Source organism: Leucoraja erinacea, chromosome 8 (assembly GCF_028641065.1).
Source record: "Leucoraja erinacea ecotype New England chromosome 8, Leri_hhj_1, whole genome shotgun sequence".
Lineage (NCBI taxonomy): Eukaryota > Metazoa > Chordata > Chondrichthyes > Rajiformes > Rajidae > Leucoraja > Leucoraja erinaceus.
Genome location: NC_073384.1, coordinates 70402828 through 70423175, shown reverse-complemented (window position 1 = coordinate 70423175; position 20348 = coordinate 70402828). Strand labels below are relative to the sequence as shown.

Genomic DNA, 20348 nt, shown 5'->3' with positions numbered 1-20348 from the left:
AGTATTAGGGGGCATATTCGTGGGGTGTACGGTAGTGGGGGTATATTTTCGGGGGTGTACGGTAGTGGGGAGGGTTATATTCGGGGGTGTACGGTAGTGGGAGGGTTTATATTCGGGAGTGTACGGTAGTGGGGGGGTTTATATTTGGGGGTGTACGGTACTGGGCGGGTTTAAAATAATAAAAATAGTAATAAATTTTATTTATGGGCACCTTTCAAGAGTCTCAAGGACAACTTACAAAAATTTAGCAGGTAGAGGAAAAACATGTAAGGGGAATGAAATAAATATTAGAGCCATGGCTAGTACACAAAGTAAATACAGAATCCAATACAAAACACAGTTATATTCGGGGGTGTACGGTAGAGGGGGTTTATATTCGGGGGTGTACGGTACTGGGAGGGTCCGCCCGCCATTGGGCGCCGCTGTCTGGTCCGAGGCGGGTCACCACCATTCACAGGCGCGCTGCCGTTGCCTGTTACAGCGGCCCCGCCCCCAACACCGGCCCCGCCCGGGGACACAGGGATACAGAGGGGACACCGGGACACACACACAGGGGGACAGGGACACACACACAGGGGGACAGGGACAGGGACAAGGACTGGGCGCTGGGCCGGCGGGAGGGAGGAGGCAGCAGCCGCTGACTGCGCCGATGGATCTGCTGCGGTCGCTCGGACACCCGGAGGAGCTGCTCAACCTGATCCGCTACAAGCTGGCCACCGGCACCAGGACCCGAGCCGCAGCCAAACGGCCGGTGAGACAGTGGGGGTGTGGGTGGGGACAGATGTGTGGGGTCACAGTGACAGGTGTGGGGGGGTCGCAGGTGTGGTGTGTCACAGTGACAAGTGTGTGGGGGGGACAGGTGTGTGGAGTCACAGGGACAGATGTGGGGGGGGGGGACAGGTATGTGGGGTCACAGGGACAGGTGTGGGGGGTGTGGGGGGTCGCAGGGACCGGTGTGTGGGGGGGACAGGTGTGGGGGTCGCAAGGACAGGTGTGGGGGGGGGTGGGCGGGGCAGGTGTGGGGGGGGGGGGGGTCACAGAGATGGGATGATCAGCCATGATAACAATGAATGGCGGTGCTGGCTTGAAGGGCCGAATGGCCTCCTCCTGCACCTATTTTCTATGATTCTAGGTGTAAGTGGGTCACGGGGAGAGGTGTGGGGGGGGGGGGGCCACAGGGACAGGTGTGAGAAGGAACTGCAGATACTTGTTTAAACCGAAGACAGACACAAAATGCTGGAATAACTTAGCGGGTCAGGCAGCATCTCTGGAGAGAATGAATGGGTGACGATTAGACTGGCTGGGGTAAGGGAAACGAGAGATATAGATGGTGATGTGGGGAGAAAGAACAATGAATGAAAGATATGCAAAAAAGTAACGATGATAAAGGAAACAGGCCATTGTTAGCTGTTTGTCGGGTGAAAATGAGAAGCTGGTGTGACTTGGGTGGGGGAGGGATAGAGAGAGAGGGAATGCCGGGGCTACCTGAAGTGAGAGAAATCAATATTCATACCACTGGGCTGTAAGCTGCCCGAGTGAAATATGAGATGCTGTTCCTCCAATTTGTGTTTAGCCTCACTCTGGCAATGGAGGAGATCGATGACAGAAAGGTCAGTGTAGGAATGGGAAGGAGAATTAAAGTGTCTAGTAACCAGGAGATCAGGTAGGTTCAGGTGGGCTGAGTGAAGTTGTTCCGTGAAACGATCGCCCAGTCTACGTTTGGTCTCGACGTATAAGAGTCCACATCTTGAACAATGCATACTGTAGATGAGGTTGGAGGAGGTGCAGGTGAACCTGTGCCTAACTGAAAGGGACTGTCGGGGTAAAGTGACAGCTGTTGCATCTTCTGCGGTTGCAGGGAAGATACCTAGGGAGGGGGTGGTTTGGGTGGGAAGGGATGAGAACCAGGGAGTTGCGGAGGGAACGGTCTCTGCAGAAGTCGGAAAGGGATGTAGATGGGAAAATGTGGCTTGTGGTGGAATCCCGTTGAGGGTGGCGAAAATGTCGGAGGATTATGTGTTGTAAGGCACACGGTATTGGGGGTTTGGTATTGATGTGGATAGAGAATTGGCTGGCTGGCAGGCAGGAAGCAAAGAGTAGGAGTAAACGGGTCCTTTTCACAATGGCAGGCAGTGACTAGTGGGGTACCGCAAGGTTCAGTACTGGGACCCCAGCTATTTACATTATATAAATTAATGATTTGGACGAGGGAATTGAATGCAACATCTCCAAGTTTGCGGATGACACGAAGCTGGGGGGCAGTGTTAGCTGTGAGGAGGATGCTAGGAGGCTGCAAGGTGACTTGGAAAGGCTGGGTGAGTGGGCAAATGCATGGCAGATGCAGTATAATGTGGATAAATGTGAGGTTATCCACTTTGGTGGCAAAAACAGGAAAGTAGACTTATCTGAATGGTGGCCGATTAGGAAAAGGGGAGATGCAATGAGACCTGGGTGTCATGGTACACCAGTCATTAAAAGTAGGCATGCATGTGCAGCAGGCAGTGAAGAAAGCGAATGGTATGTTAGCATTCATAGCAAAAGGATTTAAGTATAGGAGCAGGGTGGTTCTACTTCAGTTGTACAGGGTCTTGGTGAGACCACACCTGGAGTATTGCGTACAGTTTTGGTCTCCTAATCTGAGGAAAGACATTCTTGCCATAGAGGGAGTACAGAGAAGGTTCACCAGACTGATTCCTGAGATGTCAGGACTTTCATAAGAAGAAAGACTGGATAGACTCGGCTTGTACTCACTAGAATTTAGAAGATTGAGGGGGGATCTTATAGAAACTTACAAAATTCTTAAGGGGTTGGACAGGCCAGATACAGGAAGATTGTTCCCGATGTTGGGGAAGTCCAGAACAAGGGGTCACAGTTTAAAGATAAGGGGGAAATCTTTTAGGACCGAGATGAGGAAAACATTTTTCACACAGAGAGTGGTGAATCTGTGGAATTCTCTGCCACAGAAGGTAGTTGAGGCCAGTTCATTGGCTATATTTAAGAGGGAGTTAGATGTGGCCCTTGTGGCGAAAGGGATCAGGGGGTATGGAGAGAAGGCATGTACAGGATACTGAGTTGGATGATCAGCCATGATCATATTGAATGGCAGTGCAGGCTCGAAGGGCCGAATGGCCTACTCCTGCACCTTTTTCTATGTTTCTATGTATGTGACTGCTGATGGGGTGAAAGCGACGAGGGGGAGCAAGGGCGGAGCTGCGGGGTACCGAGGAGACACTAGCGAGGGCCTCACCAATAATGGGAGAGGGGAACTCCCCTTCCCAAAAGAATGAGGACATCTCGGATGTCCTGGTATGGAACACATCATCCTGGGTGCAGATGCGGCGTAGATGGAGTGTAGGGGATAGAGTCTTTGCAGGAAGCAGGATGGGAAGATGTGTAGTCGAGATAGTTGTGGGTTTGTAATAGACATCTATTTCCTGTAGAGAAGGGATGGGTGACGTTTTGGGTTGAGACCCTTCTTCAGACTGAAGAAGGGTCTCGACGCGAAACATCATCCATTCCTTCTCTTCAGAGATGGTGCCTGTCCCGCTGAGTTACTCCTGCATTTTGTGTCTATCTTCCATTTAAACCAGCATCTGCAGTTCTTCCCGACACGTCTATTTCTTGTGATGGAAACTGAAATCATGAAGGAGAGGGAAGTGTCGGAGATGGCCCAAGTAAATTTGAGTGCAGGATGAAAATTGGTGGTGAAGTTGATGAAGTCCATGAGTTCTGTATGGGCGCAGGAGGTAGCAATGATGCTGTCATCAACAAACTCGATAACAGAGATAGAGCTCGGGGAGAGGGCCAGTGTATGCCTGCAACAAGGGTTGTTCAACATGCCCCTCAAAGTGGCAGACGTAGCTGGAGCCCTTGCGGTAGCCCATAGCTAAGTCATGGACTTGGAGGAAGTGGGAGGAGTCAAGTGAGTTGTTGAGAAGGACCAGCCCTGCCAGGCGGAGTAGAGTGTTAGTAGAGGGAATTTGGATGGTTCTGTGGTCGAGGAAGAAACAGAGGGCTTTGAGGCCTTCCTGGTGGGGGATGGAGGTGTAGAGTGACTGAGAATTTTGTAAGTTTCTATAAGATCCCCCCTCAATCTTCTAAATTCCTGCGAGTACAAGCCGAGTCTATCCAGTCTTTCTTCATATGAAAGTCCCGCCATCCCAGGAATCAGTCTGGTGAACCTTCTCTGTACTCCCTCTATGGCAAGAATGTCTTTCCTCAGATTAGGAGCCCAAAACTGTACGCAATACTCCAGGTGTGGTCTCACCAAGGCCCTGTACAACTGCAGTAGAACCTCCCTGCTCCTATACTCAAATCCTTTTGCTTGATGCTGGTTTACGCCGTAGATAGACGCAAAATGCTGGAGTAACTCAGCGGGACAGGCAGAATCTCTGGAGAGAAGGAATGGGTGATGTTACAGGTTGAAACCTATTTCCGACTGAGTCAAAGGAAAGAAGGCGGGTAGGGTGTGAAAACGACAAATCAAAGCAGAAGCTTCTATGGAAATGTAGTTCATGGTTCATTGTTAGCTGACACCGAGTAACATTTAATCAGGACACTGAAACTAGTTGTAGAACTAGGCTGGGGAGGAACAGAGAGAGAGGGGGGAAGTAAGGATTACTTGAAATGAAGGAGATTAGTATTCAGACCGCTTGGTAAATAAACGGCCCAAGCGAAATGTAAGTTTACACTTGATTACTGCAGATGCTGGAAAATCGGTAGACAAAAATGCTGGAGAAACTCAGCGGGTGAGGCAGCATCTATGGAGCGAAGGAAATAGGCAACGTTTCGGGTCGAAACCCTTCTTCAGACTGATTGGGGGGCGGTTCCCACTCCCCCCTCCCCCCACACCCGCACATCAGTCTGAAGAAGGAACGTTGCTTTCGCTCCATAGATGCTGCTGCACCCGCTGAGTTTCTCCAGCATTTTTGTCTACCTATAAGTTTACAGTGCTGGAGTAACTCAGCAGGACAGCCAGCTTGCAGTGTGTGTGTGTGTGTGTCTACACACGCTAGTGCCCGGGTTTACAGTGCTGGAGTAACTCAGCAGGACAGGCAGCATGCAGTGTTGTGTGTGTATACACACTAGTGTGTGGGTTTACAGTGCTGGAGTAACTCAGCAGGACAGGCAGCATAGCTGGAGAGAAGGAACGTGTGACGTTTCGGATCAGTGTGAAGAAGGGTCACCTATTGTTTCTGTGCAGAGATCCTGCCTGCCTACGTGCCTGTCCTGCTGAGTTTTTTTTATACTCCAGTATTTAGCAAAGATCTCAAAGCAGAAAGATCTTTGTTATTTAGTGTGTGTCTTCCTCAGAGAGGTTGGCCGGGCTCTTTGACACCGTTGCGATTGGCTTGCAGGATGCACATTGAGCCTATAGTTGGCTGGTGTGATGCACTGCAAGCTCAGTGATTGGCCTGGCTGATGCATTGCCAGCCGTGTGAGTGAGTGAGTGTGTGTGACCAGGCCTGGGCTGACTTGTTGCTGTGTGTGTGGAGGGAGTGACCGACCTCTGCACAAAGTTGTACACAGACTGGGCCCGGCCCGGAGCAGTGGAGCCTGTGTGCCCAGCACCAGCACAGGCTGGGAGTGGGAGCTGAGAGCAGAGAGTGGGAGCTGGGAGTGGGAGCTGCAGAATGTGAGCATCAGGAGCACAAGCTGGGAGTGAGAGCTGGGAGTGAGAGCAGAGAGTGGGTGCTGGGAGTGAGGGCTGGGAGTGAGGGCTGGGAGTGGGAGTGAGGGCTGGGAGTGGGAGTGAGAGCTGGGAGTGGGAGCTGCAGAATGTGAGCATCAGGAGCACAAGCCGGGAGTGTGGGCAGTAGGAGAGGGGCCGGGGAGCAGGGTCAGTGTGAGCCATTGTGTGCAGGGCCAGTGTGAGTGGGGCCACTGTGAGCCAGTGTGAGTGTGAGCCAGTGTGTGGGGCCACTGTGAGCCAGTGTGAGTGTGAGCCAGTGTGTGGGGCCACTGTGAGCCAGTGTGAGTGTGAGCCAGTGTGTGCGGGGCCACTGTGGGCCAGTGTGAGCGGGGCCAGTGCGCGGGGCCAGTGTGAGCGGGGCCAGTGTGAGCGGGGCCAGTGTGAGTGTGAGCCAATGTGAGCGGGGCCACTGTGAGCCATTGTGAGCGGGGCCAGTGTGAGCGGGGCCAGTGCGTGGGGCCAGCATGTACTGTGCGGGCCTGCTGCGTGCCTGGCCCCTGGCACTGCGTACACTACAGTGTGACTCTCGGCACGGGGCCCTGCCCCAGCCCTGGCTCCTGCTCAGGCCCTGCCAGTGGCCAGTACGATGCCCCTTGCCCTGTGCACCCTGCCTGTCGTGCTGGGCAGGCCGACTAGCCAGCGGACAAACCCACCACCTGGTCCTGCTGGATGTCGAGCTGACCGCCTCGCCCCGAAAATCATTCCTCACCGCCACCTCACTCTCCTCTGCGGTAGGACTGGGGGTCCCGAACTCTGCCGGGGGTGGAGGAGGGGGAGACTGTAGGCTGGGGAGGGGGTCCCACACTCGGGGTGGGAGCCAGGGGCCGGCACACCGGGGTGGGTCGGGCAAGGGGCAACAATAGCCCGGGGTGGGGGGGGGGCAAAGCTCTCAGAGCAGGGAGTGTGTCCCTGATGCTGGGGGTGTGGGGGCAACTGGGTCTGTACTGGGGGCGTGATGAGTCTCTGCCTCTCTCGGACATGAGGGTCAGGGTGGGCTGTGTGATCAGCTGTTCGAGTGTGGGGGGGGTGGGGAACCAGGCATTCTCTTGTGGCGTTGGAGAGGAAACTTTTCCCTGTATGGGGACTTGTTCCCAGTGGTACTTGTGTTGTTCAGGCAGGCTCAGCAAGCAAATGGTTCGGGGGTGTTCGGGGGGTGGGTTGTGGGGCAGGGGGGCTGGTATGTACGGGGGGGGGGGGGGGGGGGGGGGGGGGGGGGGGGGGGGGGGGGGGGGGGGGGGGGGGGGGGGGGGGGTAGGTGGCCATGGACAAGTTCCACGGGCCGCATGTGGAGTATTGCGTGCAGTTCTGGTCACCCCATTACTGGAAGGATGTGTGGGGGGCTTTGGAGAGGGAGCAGAGGAGGGTTAGCAGGGTGGTGCCTGGACTAGAGGGCTTCGGCTACAGGGAGAGGGACAGAGGCCGAGGAGAGACCTGATGGAATGATATACAATGATGAGAGGCAGGGACGGGGTAGACAGTCAGAACCTTTCATCCATCAGGGGGACACGTTTAATGTTAGTAATTCACCTTGATAGACCATGAAAAGGTTGAAAGAAAGAGAGGTCCAGTTGGCATTGCTGTTCTGATCAGTCCCCAGTGGATTTTACACCTACCGTGGGAGGGGGGGAGTAGGTGGGAGACACTGGGTGAGGGGTCAGTGAGTGGGTGCTCAGATTGGGGTGGGAATGGGGGTGAGGAGCAGCACAGGGTAAGAGGGTGGGGACAGAGGGGCAGGGGACGGGTGAGGGTGGGGGGGGGACAGGTGGGTGGGGTCGGGGGTGAGGGGACACACTGACGTGTGTGTGTGTGTGATCCAGGATGCGATGAGTGAGACTCTGCGGACCTGCTACGTGTATCTGAACCAGACCAGCCGCAGCTTTGCCGCCGTCATTCAGGCTCTGGATGGAGAGCTACGGTGAGGGGGACGGGGGTGGGGGCTGGCAGTGGTTGGGTGTGGGGACGGGGGGTGTGTGCATGTGTGTGTGTGCGTGTGGGAGTGTTGTGTGTGGGCGTTAGGTGGGCGCGTGCGTGTTGGGTGGGCACACGCTCGCGTGCGCATGTGTTGGGTGCGCGTGTGGTGGGGGGCGTGCATAGCGGGTGTGTGTGTGGGAGGGTGTGTGTCTGTGGGACGTGTGTGTGTGTGTATTTGTGGGGGATGTGCATGGGGTGTGTTTGTGGGGGAGATGTGCGTTGTGGGGTGGGGGCAATGTGTTTGTGTGTGTGTGTGTGTGGGGGGTGTGTGTGTGTGTGGGGAGTGTGTGTGTAGGGGGGGTGTGTGTGTGGGTGTTGTGTGTGTGTGTGTGTGTGTGTGTATGTGGGTGTGTGTGTGTTGATGTGTGTGGGGTGTCAGTGTGTGACAGTATGTGACCCTCTCCCCCACAGGCAGGCGGTGTGCATCTTCTACCTGGTGCTGCGTGCTCTGGACACGGTGGAGGATGACATGAGCATCCCGCTGGAGGTGAAGGTGCCCATGCTGCACAACTTCCACACCTACCTCTACCTGCCTGGCTGGAGCTACAGCCAGAGCCAGCAGCGAGACGCTCAGGTGCTGCACGACTTCCCCTCGGTACGTCACCCTCACCCTAACGCATGCACACACGCACCGCACACACACCCCACACACACACACCAAGCACACACACACCACACACACACCACACACACAGACACCACACACCAGACACACACACACACACACACCCACCACGCGCACACATACACACACACACACACACACGCACGCACAAGCACACCCACGCACGCACAAGCACACACACACACACACACCACACACACCACACACACACACACACCACAAGCACACACACACACACACACACAACACACCACACACACACACACACGCACACACACACACACACTCACACACACACACACACACACACACACACACACACACACACACACACACACACACACACACACACACACACACACACACACACACACACCAAACACACACACAACACACACACACACAATCACACACACACACACACACACACACACACACACACACACACACACACACAACCACACACACACACACACACACACGCACACACACACACACACCACACACACACACACACACACACACACACACACACACACACACACACACACACACACACACACACACACACACCAACACACACACATACACACACGCAAACACACACACATACACACACGCAAACACACACACATACACACACGCAAACACATACGCACACATATACACAGCACACACACACACACACACCAAGCACACACACACACACACACACACACACACACAACACACACCAAACACACACACACACACACACACACACACACACACACCACACACACACACACCACACACACACACACACACACACACACACACACACACACACCAAGCACACACACACACACACCAAGCACACACACACACCCAAGCACACACACACGCACTCCAAGCACACACCAAGCACACACACACACCAAGCACACACACACACACACCAATTCACACACACACACAAGCACACACACACACCAAGCGTACACACACACACACTCCAAGCACACACACACACACCACAGCACACACACACACACAAGCGTACACACACACACACTCCAAGCACACACACACACACACCAAGCACACACACACACACCAATCACACACACACACCAAAGCACACACACACACTCCAAGCACACACACACACACACCAAGCACACACCAAACACACACACACACACCAATCACACACACACACACACACACACACACACACACACACACACACACACACACAACACACACACACACACACACCCAAATACACGCATACTCATACACACTCGCACACACACACACACACACACACTCACACACACACACCCACCAGACACACACACCCACACCACACACACCACACGTACACCACCCACATAAACCACACTCACATACACCTGAATCACGACCCCTCCCACCCACACCGCAACTCACCATGCACTCGCTCACACACACACACACACACACACACACACACACACACACACACACACTGACTCTCTCTCCCTCCTGCCCCAGATCTCCCTAGAGTTCCGCTCGCTGGCCAAGGTGTACCAGGATGTCATCGCCAACATTTGCCACAAGATGGGATTGGGAATGGCAGAGTTCCTGGAGAAGAGAGTGCAGTCCATCAAGGAGTGGGACATGGTAGGGATGGACGGGGGGGCTGGAAGTGGGGGGGTGGAGGGGTGGACAGGAGGAGAGGGGTGGGTATTTTAATGGGGTGAGGGTGGGGATGGGCTGGGGTTTGATGTCACCCCTTGGTCTCTCTGCCACACTGCCCCTGTGTGTTTCCAGTACTGCCACTATGGTAGCGGGGCTGGGGTGGGCTGGGTGAGGGTGGGGGTGGGGGCTGGGTTGCTATCACCCCTCCCCCAGTGTCTCTCTGCCACCCTCCCCCTGTGTCTCTCTCTGCCACCCTGCCCCTGTGTGTTCCAGTACTGCCACCATGTAGCGGGGCTGGGGGTGGGCTGGGGTGGGCTGGGGGCAGGGTGAGGGTGGGCTGGGCTGGGTTGCTATCACCCCCCCGCGTGTCTCTCTGCCACCCTGCCCCTGTGTGTTCCAGTACTGCCACTATGTAGCGGGGCTGGGGCTGGGGATGGGCTGGGGGCAGGGTGAGGGTGGGCTGGGTTGGTATCTCCCCCAGTGTGTCTCTGCCGACCTGCCCCTGTGTGTTCCAGTACTGCCACTATGTAGCGGGGTTGGTGGGCATCGGCCTGTCGCGGCTGTTTGCAGCATCGGAGCTGGAGGAGCCGGTTGTCGGGGAGGACACGGAGCTGGCAAACTCCATGGGGCTCTTCCTGCAGAAAACCAACATCATCCGCGACTACCTGGAGGACCAGCAGGAGGGCCGCGAGTTCTGGCCGCACGAGGTATGTGTGTGTGTGTGTGTGGGCGTGCGCGCGTGTGTGTGGGCATGTGTGTGTGTGGGCGTGCGTGCGTGGGTGTGGGCATGTGTGTGTGTGCGTGGGTGTGGGCATGTGTGTGTGTGGGCGTGCGCGCGTGGGTGTGGGCATGTGTGTGTGTGGGCGTGCGCGCGTGGGTGTGGGCATGTGTGTGTGGGGAGGTAAGTAGGAAGGAACTGTAGAAGACAGACACAAAATGCTAGAGTAACTCAGAGGGACATCTCTGGAGAGAATGAATGGGTGACATTTCGGGTTGACACCTTTCTTCAGACCGAGAGTCAGGGGAGAGGGGGATACAGAGATAAGGAGGTGTAGGGTGTGAAAACAAGACAAAGGGATTGGAGATCCCAGGACTAGGTGTGAGCTATAGGGAGAGGTTGAGTAGGCTGGGAATCTATTCCTTGGCGCGCAGAAGGATGAGGGAAGATCAGATAGAGGTGTATAAAATCATGAGAGGAATAGATCGGGTAGATGCACAGAGTCTCTTGACCAGAGTAGGGGAATCGAGGACCAGAGGACACAAGTTTAAAGTGAAGGGGAAAAGATTTAATAGGAATCTGAGGGGTAACTTTTTCACACAAAGGGTGGTGGATGTATGGAACGAGCTGCCGGAGAACGTAGTTGAGGCTGGGACTATCCCAACATAAGAAGCAGTTAGACAGGTACATGGATAGGACATGTTTGGAGGGATTCCTCCAATTTGCGCTGGGCCTCACTCTGACAGTGGTGGAGGCCCAGGACAGAAAGGTCAGTGTGGGAATGGGAGAGGGAGTTGAAGTGTTTGGCCACCGGGAGATCAGGTAGGTCCAGGCGGACTGAGCGAAACCCGCGCTTGGTCTCACCAATGTACAGGAGTTCACACCTGGAACTGCGGATACAGTAGATGAGGTTGGAGGAGGTGCAAGTGAACCTGTCGGGGTCCTTAGACGGGGGGAGGTATAGCATCAGGTGTTACATCTCCTGGGGAAAGTACCTGGGGAGGGGTTGCGTTGGGTGGGAAGGGGTGAGTTAACTGGGGAGTTACGGATGGAACGGTCTCTGCGGAAAGCAGAAAGTGGAGGCGATGGGGAAGTTAATCTGCAAGTTGAATCGGTAGTAAAGAAAACAAACTCAATGCTAGCATTTATGTCAAGAGGGCTTGTATACAAAAACAGGGATGTAATGTTGAGGGTCTATCAGGCGCTGGTCAGGACACATTTGGAATATTGTGAGCAATTTTGGGCACCATATCTGAGGAAGGATGTGCTGGCTCTGGACAGGGTCCAGAGGAGGTTTACAAGAATGTTCCCAGGAATGAGTGGGTTAACCTATGATGAGCGCTTGTCGGCACTGGGCCTGTACTCACTGGAGTTTAGAAGAATGAGGGGGGACCTCATTGAAACTTACCGAATAGTGAAAGGCTTCGGTAGAGTGGATGTGGAGAGGATGTTTCCACTGGTGGGAGAGTCTAGGACCAGAGGTTATAGACACAGAATGAAAGGACATTATTTTAGGAAGGAGATGGGGAGAAATGGGGAGAGATGAGGAATCTGTGGAATTCTTTGCCACAGAAGGCTGTGGAGGCCAAGTCAGTGGATATTCTTGATTAGTACGGGTGTCAGGGGTTATGGGGAGAAGGCAAGAGAATGGGGTTAGATGGGAGAGATAGATCAGCCATGATTGAATGGACGATGGGCTGAATGGCCTAATTCTGCTCCTATCACATGATCTAATGATGTGAGTAGTGGTGGGATCCTGTTGGAGGTGGTGAAAGTGTGGTGTATGTGACGGCTGGAGGGGGTGAAAGGTGCGGAGGAGGGGGGCTGTGTCCCTGGTGCGACGGGGGGGGGGGGCCAAGAGTGGAGCACGGTAAACACTACACGGTGATGATAACTACAGCAATGAACACCACAACAAGTGCAAAGCAGTGGAATAGTGCCAGGCCTGATCACCCTGACCCCTGCCCACCCGCCCACCAACCACTGTGAATTCCATGCTCCACCCCATCTCATTGTCACACATGCCCCCCCCCCCCCCCCCCCGCCCCGCACATACACCCTCCCGCCTCCTCTTGCCTCAGTCCCATGGCATACTGCATGCAATGTCATCACTTCATGCCAGTCTACACTCTGGGTAAAGTCCAAACCCCACTGACGGCCCAACCCCTCCCCCTCCCCTCCCCCTTCACCTCCCCTCCCCTCCCTTCACCCCCCCCCTCCCCTCCCTTCACCTCCCCTCCCCCTTCACCTCCCCTCCTCCTTCACCTCCCCTCCCCTCCTCCTCCCCCCCCCCTTCACCTCCCCTCCCCTTCACCTCCCCTCCCCTTTCACCTCCCCTCCCCTTCCCCTACCCTCCCCTACACCTCCCCTCCCCCTCCCCTTCACCTCCCCTCCCTTTCACCTCCCCTCCCTTTCACCTCCCCTTCACCTCCCCTCCCCTCCCCTTCACCTCCCCTCCCCTTCACCTCCCCTCCCCTTCACCTCCCCTCCCCTTCACCTCCCCTCCCCTTCACCTCCCCTCCCCTCCACCTCCCCTTCACCTCCCCCTTCACCCTCCCCTCCCCTCCCCTCCCCTTCACCTCCCCTCCCCTTCACCTCCCCTCCCCTTCACCTCCCCTCCCCTTCACCCCCTCCCCCCTCCCCTCCCCCCTCCCCCTCCCCTTCACCTCCCCCTCCCCTTCACCTCCCCCTCCCCTCCCCTTCACCTCCCCTCCCCTCCCCTTCACCTCCCCTCCCCTCCCCTTCACCTCCCCCTCCCCTCCCCCTTCCCTCTCCCCTCCCCTCCCCTTCCTTCCTCCCCTCCCCTCCCCTCCCCTTCCCCTTCCCCCCCCCTTCCCCTCCCCTCCCCTTCACACCTCCCTCCCCTCCCCCTCCCCTTCCCCTCCCCTCCCCTTCCCTCCCCTCCCCTCCCTCACACCTCCCCTCACCTCCCCCTCCCCTCCCCTCCCTCCGCTCCCCTCCCCTCCCCTCCCCTCCTCCCTCCCCTCCCCCTCACCTCCCTCCCTCCCCTCCCCCTCCCCTCCCCTCCCCTCCCCCTCCCTCCCCTCCCCCTCCCTTCACCTCTCCCTCCCCCTCCCCTCCCCTCCCCTCCCCTCCCCTCCCCCTCCCCTCCCCTCCCCCTCCCCTTCACCTCCCCTCCCCTCCCCTCTCCTCCCCTTCACCTCACCCCTCCCCTCCCTTCCCCCCTCCCCTCCCCTCCCCTTCACCTCCCCTCCCCTCCCTCATCACCTCCCCTCCCCTTCACCTCCCCTCCCCCTCCCCTCCCCCTCACCTCCCCTCCCCTCCCCCCCCCCCCTTCACCTCCCCTCCCCCTCCCCTTCACCTCCCCTCCCCTTCACCTCCCCTCCCCCTCCTCCTCCCCTCCCCTCCCCTCCCCCTCCCCTTCACCTCCCCTCCCCCGTCCCCCTCCCCTTCACCTCCCCTCCCCTCCCCTTCCCCTCCCTTCCCCTCCCCTCCCCCCCCCCTCCCCTCCCCTTCCCCTCCCCTCCCCTTCCCCTCCCCTCCCCTCCCCTCCCCTTCCCCTTCCCTTCCCTTCCCCTCCCCTCCCCTCCCCTTCCCCTCCCCTCCCCTTCACCTCCCCTCCCCTCACCTCCCCTCCCCTTCACCTCCCCTCTCCCCTCACCTCCCCTCCCCTCCTCCCTCCCCTCCCCCTCCCCTTTCCCCTCCCCTCCCCCTCCCCTCCCCTCACCTCCCCTCCCCTCCCCTCCCTTCCACCTCCCCTCCCCTCACCTCCCCCTCCCCTTCACCTCCCCTCCCCTTCACCTCCCCTCCCCTCCCCTTCCCTCCCCTCCCCCTCCCCTCACCTCCCCTCCCCTCCCCTCCCCTTCACACTCCCCTCCCCTTTCACCTCCCCCCCCTCACCTCCCCTCCCCTTCACCTCCCCTCCCCCCCTCCCCTCTCCCTCCCCTCCCCTCCCCTCCCCCTCCCCCTCCCCTTCACCTCCCCTCCCCTCCCCTTCACCTCACCTCCCCTCCCCTCCCCTTCACCTCCCCTCCCCTTCACCTCCCCTCCCCTTCACCTCCCCTTCACCTCCCCTCCCCTTCCCTTCCCCTCCCCTCCCCTCCCCTTCACCTCCCTGCCCCTCCCCTCCTATTCCTCCCCTCCCCTTCCCTTCACCTCCCCTCCCCTTCACATCCCCTCCCCTTCACCCTCCCCTCCCCTCCCCTCCCTTCACCTCCCTGTCCTCCCCTCCCCGCCCCTCCCCTCGTCTACCACGAGCGGATGCCTCTCAGTATACCCACTGTGGCATTGCCGCAATGTAGGAAGGAACTGCAGATGCTGGTTTACCCCGAAGTAGGTCACAAAGTGCTGGAGTAACTCAGCGGGTCACGCAAGAAGTTTCTCGAGCTGAAACGTCACCCATTCCTTCTCTCCAGAGATGCTGCCTGTCTGTCCCGCTGAGTTACTCCAGCTTTTTGTAGCGTAACAGCTGATTGTTTACTTATCTCTAAGCAATTGGAACCTGCCCTTCGGCCCCACACGTCCCTGCTAAATAGTAGTTCAACACTGCTCTATGGTTGTGCTAGGATGATTCTGTTGCATGATAACAGCTGGGAAGAAAGCTCAATCTCACCCATCCTGTATTGGGGGACCAGGGCTACACATCTTGCTTCAAGTGTGGTCTCACCAACGTCTAGTACAGATGTGGTATCACATCGTAATTACTGCAGTCAATATACTGATCAATGAAGGCAAGCTTGTCAAATGCCTTGATTTGGTTAATTTAGAGATACAGTGAGGAAACAGGCCCTTCAGCCCACCGAGTCCGCACCGACCAGTGATCCCCGCACACTAACACTGCCCTACACACACGAGGGACAATTTTACACATACACCAAGCCAATTAACCTACAAACCTGCCGGCTTTGGAATGTGGGACGAAAACCAGAGCATCCGGAGAAAACCCACGCAGGTCACAGGGAGAAGGTACAAACTCCGTACAGACAGCACCCGTAGTCGGGATGGAACCCGGGTCTCTGGCGCTGTGATGCAGCATCTCTACCGCTGCGCCACTTTCAGGGAAGTCCATATCTGTTCTTCAACAGTCTCCAGTGCCTTGCCATTTGCGTGCCCACACCTCACCACGCCAGGGATCAATTCTGTCTGCCATTCCCTGTGCCGCTCACTGGAAGATCCACTTCCGTCCGTTTGGGGAGTGACTGAAACATCGGGTGGTCACGGTGATGCAGCGGTAGAGTTGCTGCCTCACAGCGTCGGAGAACCGGGTTCGATCCCGACTACGGGTGCTGTCTGTACGGAGTTTGTACCTTCCCCCCGTGACCTGGGTTTTCTACGAGATCTTCGGTTTCCTCCCACACTCCAAAGACGTACAGGTTTGTAGGGTAATTGGTTTCGGAAAAAAAGTTTATAAATTGTCCCTAGTGTGTAGGAAACAGAAAAATAGGTGCAGGAGTAGGCCGTTCAGCCCCTCCAGCCAGCACTGCCATTCAATATGATCAAGGCTGATCATCTAAAACCAGTACCCCGTTCCTGTTTTTTCCCCATATCGCTTGATTCCTTTAGCCCTAAGAGCTAAATCTAACATTCTCTTGAAAACATAGAGTGAATTGGCTTTCACTACCTTCTGTGGCAGAGAATTCCACTCTGTGGCAGAGAAGTCAGGATAGTGTTAGTGTGCGGGGATCGCTGGTCGGCATGGATCTGGTGGGCCAAAGGGCCTATTTCAGTGCTGTATCTCTAAAGTAAACTAATCTAAACTAAATATAGACACTAAAAGCTGGAGTAACACAGCAGGTCAGACAGCATCTGTGGAGAGAAGGAATAGGTGATGTTTCTAGTTGAGACCCTTGTTCAGACACAAACTAAGCTTAGTGCTGGCTGTGTCTGTTCTGGCAGGCGTGGCCAGTGATTGAGCCAGGCAGTGTACGTCTGCCCGTGTGCAGGGCTGTGTTCAGTAGCTGTGTGTGTTTGCAGGTGTGGAGCAAGTATGCGGACAAGCTGTCAGACTTCAGCAGGCCGGCAAACCTGCAGGCAGCGCTGCAGTGCCTCAACGAGCTGGTGACCAACGCACTACAGCATGTCCCCGACGTCATCACATACCTGTCCCGTCTACACAACCAGAGCGTCTTCAACTTCTGCGCCATCCCACAGGTGAGGGGGCCGGGAGGTCTGTGTCTGTCCCCTCGTGTCACCCCCACCGCTCCTCCTCATCTCCCCCCCACCCCCCCCCCCCCCCCCCCACACCGCCCCCTCACACCCCCCCTCTCTCTGCCACTCCACCCCCTCCCTGTTTCCTCCGTCCTGTCATTGCCCCTCACGTCACCTTTGCCCCTCTCGCCTGCCCTGCCCCCTCTCGCCTGCCCTGCCCCTCTCCCTTTGCCCTGCCCCCCTCCCCTGCCCCTCCCCCCCTCCCCTGCCCCTCCCCCCTCACCTGCCCTGCCCCCCTCTCACGTCCCCTCTGCTGCCCTTGCCCCCAGGGATGATGGCCATTGCCACCTTGGCCGCCTGCTACAACAACCCGCAGGTGTTCCGCGGGGTGGTGAAGATCCGTAAGGGCCAGGCAGTGACCCTGATGCTGGAGGCGACCAACATGGAGGCGGTGAAAGGAATGTTCCGGCAGTACTCTGGAGTGGTGAGCAATCTCACATACACTGTCCCCGCTGACTGGAGGTGTACCAATCCCTGCCGCACCACACAGGCCATTCGCCCCCCCCCTCCATGCTGGCCTAGTCCCAGCAGCCCACATCTGATCCATATCCCTCTCCACCCTTGTTCTTGTATCTGTCCACATTGGAGGAACAGCATCTCATGTTTTGCCTGGACAACTTACAACCCAGCGGTATGAACGCTGATTTCTCTAATTACAAGTAACCCCTGCATTCTCTCTCTCCTACCTCCCCCTAGTCTAGTCATCCTACTAGTTCCACTGTTGACATCCTTGTACCCCTCTTGATATCACCTGTTCCCCAGCCCACAATGGGCCATTATGGACTCCACCCTTCCTTGGCCATCTGTTGCCGGCCCTGCATTGTTCTGGTCTTTTCCTACCCCCAGTTTCCTACCCCCTCCTCTCGAGTCTGAAGAAGGGTCCCGACCCAAAACGTCTCCCATCCTTCTCTCCAGCGATGCTGCCTGACCCGCTGAGTTACTCCAGCACTTTGTGTCTATCTTCGGTGCAAACCAGCATCTGCAGTTCCTTCCTGTCCACATATCTGTCCAAATGTCTTTTTAAAGTCATAATCTGCTTCTGTTGCTCCCTCTGGCTGCTCGTTCCACATATGGAATACCCTCCGAGTGAAATATTTGCTGCTTGGGTCCCTCTCAAATGTCCCCCCTCACTTCCAGCCTGGCCCTGCGACCCCACTCACTTTAGCCTTGAGAGATGACTTCAACGTTTAGGGATGATGTTAGCCTTCAGAGATGACTTTAGATTTGAGAAGGTAGACAAAAGTGCTGGAGAAACTCAGCGGGTGCGGCAGCATCTATGGAGCAAAGAAAATAGGCAACGTTTCGGGCCAAAACCCCTTCAGACTGATGTAGGGTTGGGAGGAGGGGTGGGGGGGGATAAAGATAGGACGAGGAGGAGCCAGAGGACTGAGGGAGAGCTGAGAAGGGGAGAAGACAGCAAGGGTTACCGGAAATTGGAGAAGTCAATGTTGATGCCGCTGGGGTATAGACTGCCCAAGATGACTTTAGCCTTTAGGGATGAGGTTAGCCTTTATCCTGCCTGTATGTACTAGATGATTCCTGATGTCGTTGCTCCCTGTGTTGTAGATCCGACAGAAGGTTCCCAGTGCGGGGATGTCGGGGGTGGGGACGAGACAGATCGTGCAGAAGGTGGAGGCGCTGAGCCAGAGTGAGACAGAGCTGGTGTCCCACGGCCACCTGTCACCCATCTACCTGTCCTTGGCCATGTTCCTGGTGGCGGTCAGCTGGCAGTACTGGCAGACGCTGACCCACAGCTCGGAGGAGTACCGGCCCAGCCAGTGAGTGTCCTGGCCCGCAGCTGCTGGAGACTGGGCACCAGGGGGCGCCAGAGACACAGCCGGCATCTGCTATCCCAGCAGGGAATGGACCATGGTCACTGTGTGTACAGGGAGCTTGGTGCCTTGTCTCCAACATCACCCCTGCCTGGGGCAACAACGGGCGCACACGCAGGCACACACACTCGCACAAGCGCACACACACTCACTCACTCACACATATGTACGCACGCGCACACACTCGCACACACGCACGCACACACTCACGCACGCACAAACACATATGTATGCACACGCACACACACTCTCACACTCGTATTCACTCTCACACTTACACTCACGCACGCACACACTCACACATATGTGTGCACACACTCACACACGCGCACACACACACACTCTCACACTCATATTCACTCTCACACTTACACCCACACACGCATTCACACATATGTATGCACACATACACGCACACACACGCACGCACATTCACACTCACACACACTCATACACTCACACTTACACACACTCACACACACTCACACTCATACATGCTCACACACAACGGTCAGCCCACTGGGACCAGCGTCTGGGATGTCAGGACTAATGTCTAATGCCTTTTACTAGCTGCCTGCACCATCCGCTGGGCAGCACCAGCCCCCAGCCTCTTCCCCAGTGTTTAACGGGACTGTAGAGTGGGAAGTTTTTGGTCATGTTTAACCTGTATGTGTGTGTGTAGCTGGCGTGTTGAAGGAGCTTCAGCTTCCCACCCGCCTAACACCACGGCAACTTTGTAGTGGAATCATTTTTGAGGCTTCAAGTTGTTTTGGGGAATGGGGTCAGAGGTCAATTTAATTAGTGTAAACTTGTTGATTGAATGAATGCAATAAAGAGTTTTCCATGTTGGTGTGTGTAACCCCTCTCCCGCTGTTATGTACAAGTGCTTTACCCCTTGTGACTGCTGCCAGTGTGTCTCTCCCCTCCCATTCCCACTCCGACCTTTCTGTCCTGGGCCTCCTCCATTGTCAGAGTGAGGCCCAGCGCAAATTGGAGGAACAGCACCTCATATTTTGCTTGGGCAGCTGACACCCCAGCGGTATGAACATTGACTTCTCTAACTTCAAATAGCCCTTGTTTTCCCTCTCTCTCTATCCCCTCCCCCCTTCCCACTTCTCCCACCAGTCCTACTTTCAAGAGAGCTAGAATTTCAAGAGAGAGCTAGATAGGGCTCTTAAAAACAGCAAATAGGGGAGAAGGCAGAAACGGGGTACTGATTGTGGATGATCAGCCATGATCTCATTAAATAGCAGCGCTGGCTCGAAGGGCCGAATGGCCTACGCCTGCACCTATTGTCTATTGCCTCCGACTACATTCTATCTCTGTTTGCTTTGTTGTTGCCTTCTCCCAACTAACAATGATCTATTCTACATCTTCCTTGATCTCCATTCTCCTTGTCCTGTTTTCACACCTTGCACTTCCTTATCTATTCACTTCCTTATCTCTGTGCTGCCCACTCCCCTGACATCAGTCTAAAGAAGGGTCTCGACCAGAAACGCCACCCATTCCTTCTCTCCAGAGATGCTGCCTGTCCCACTGAGTTACTCCAGCATTTTGTGTCTACCGTCAGTTTAAACCAGCATCTGCAGTTCTTTCATTCACGCACTGGGATGTGATCTCACCAGCTGTCGGTTAATGGGCCAGAACTCTCAAACGCACTGACTGTTGGAAAATGAA

The 20348-nt window shown here is 56.1% G+C and overlaps 1 protein-coding gene across 1 annotated transcript; it reads left to right on the top strand.

The window, feature by feature from the left end:
• Positions 1 to 546: 546 nt before the first annotated feature.
• fdft1 (farnesyl-diphosphate farnesyltransferase 1) lies at positions 547 to 19534 on the top strand. Its single transcript, XM_055639961.1, has 8 exons — positions 547 to 751; positions 7510 to 7607; positions 8075 to 8258; positions 9807 to 9935; positions 10469 to 10660; positions 16606 to 16786; positions 17115 to 17263; positions 18406 to 19534. Exons 1-8 carry the CDS (start codon positions 650 to 652, stop codon positions 18619 to 18621), a joined length of 1251 nt encoding a protein of 416 aa, XP_055495936.1. The 5' UTR covers positions 547 to 649; the 3' UTR covers positions 18622 to 19534.
• Positions 19535 to 20348: the final 814 nt, after the last annotated feature.

What these genes read in the sequence shown, in the direction of transcription:
- fdft1 (XM_055639961.1), top strand. Translation starts at nt 650, where the DNA reads ATGGATCTGCTGCGGTCGCTCGGACACCCGGAGGAGCTGCTCAACCTG. An exon ending in GCTCTGGATGGAGAGCTACG is followed by an intron (nt 7,608 to 8,074) that starts GTGAGGGGGACG and finishes TCTCCCCCACAG; the next exon opens with GCAGGCGGTGTGCATCTTCT. An exon ending in GCGAGTTCTGGCCGCACGAG is followed by an intron (nt 10,661 to 16,605) that starts GTATGTGTGTGT and finishes GTGTGTTTGCAG; the next exon opens with GTGTGGAGCAAGTATGCGGA.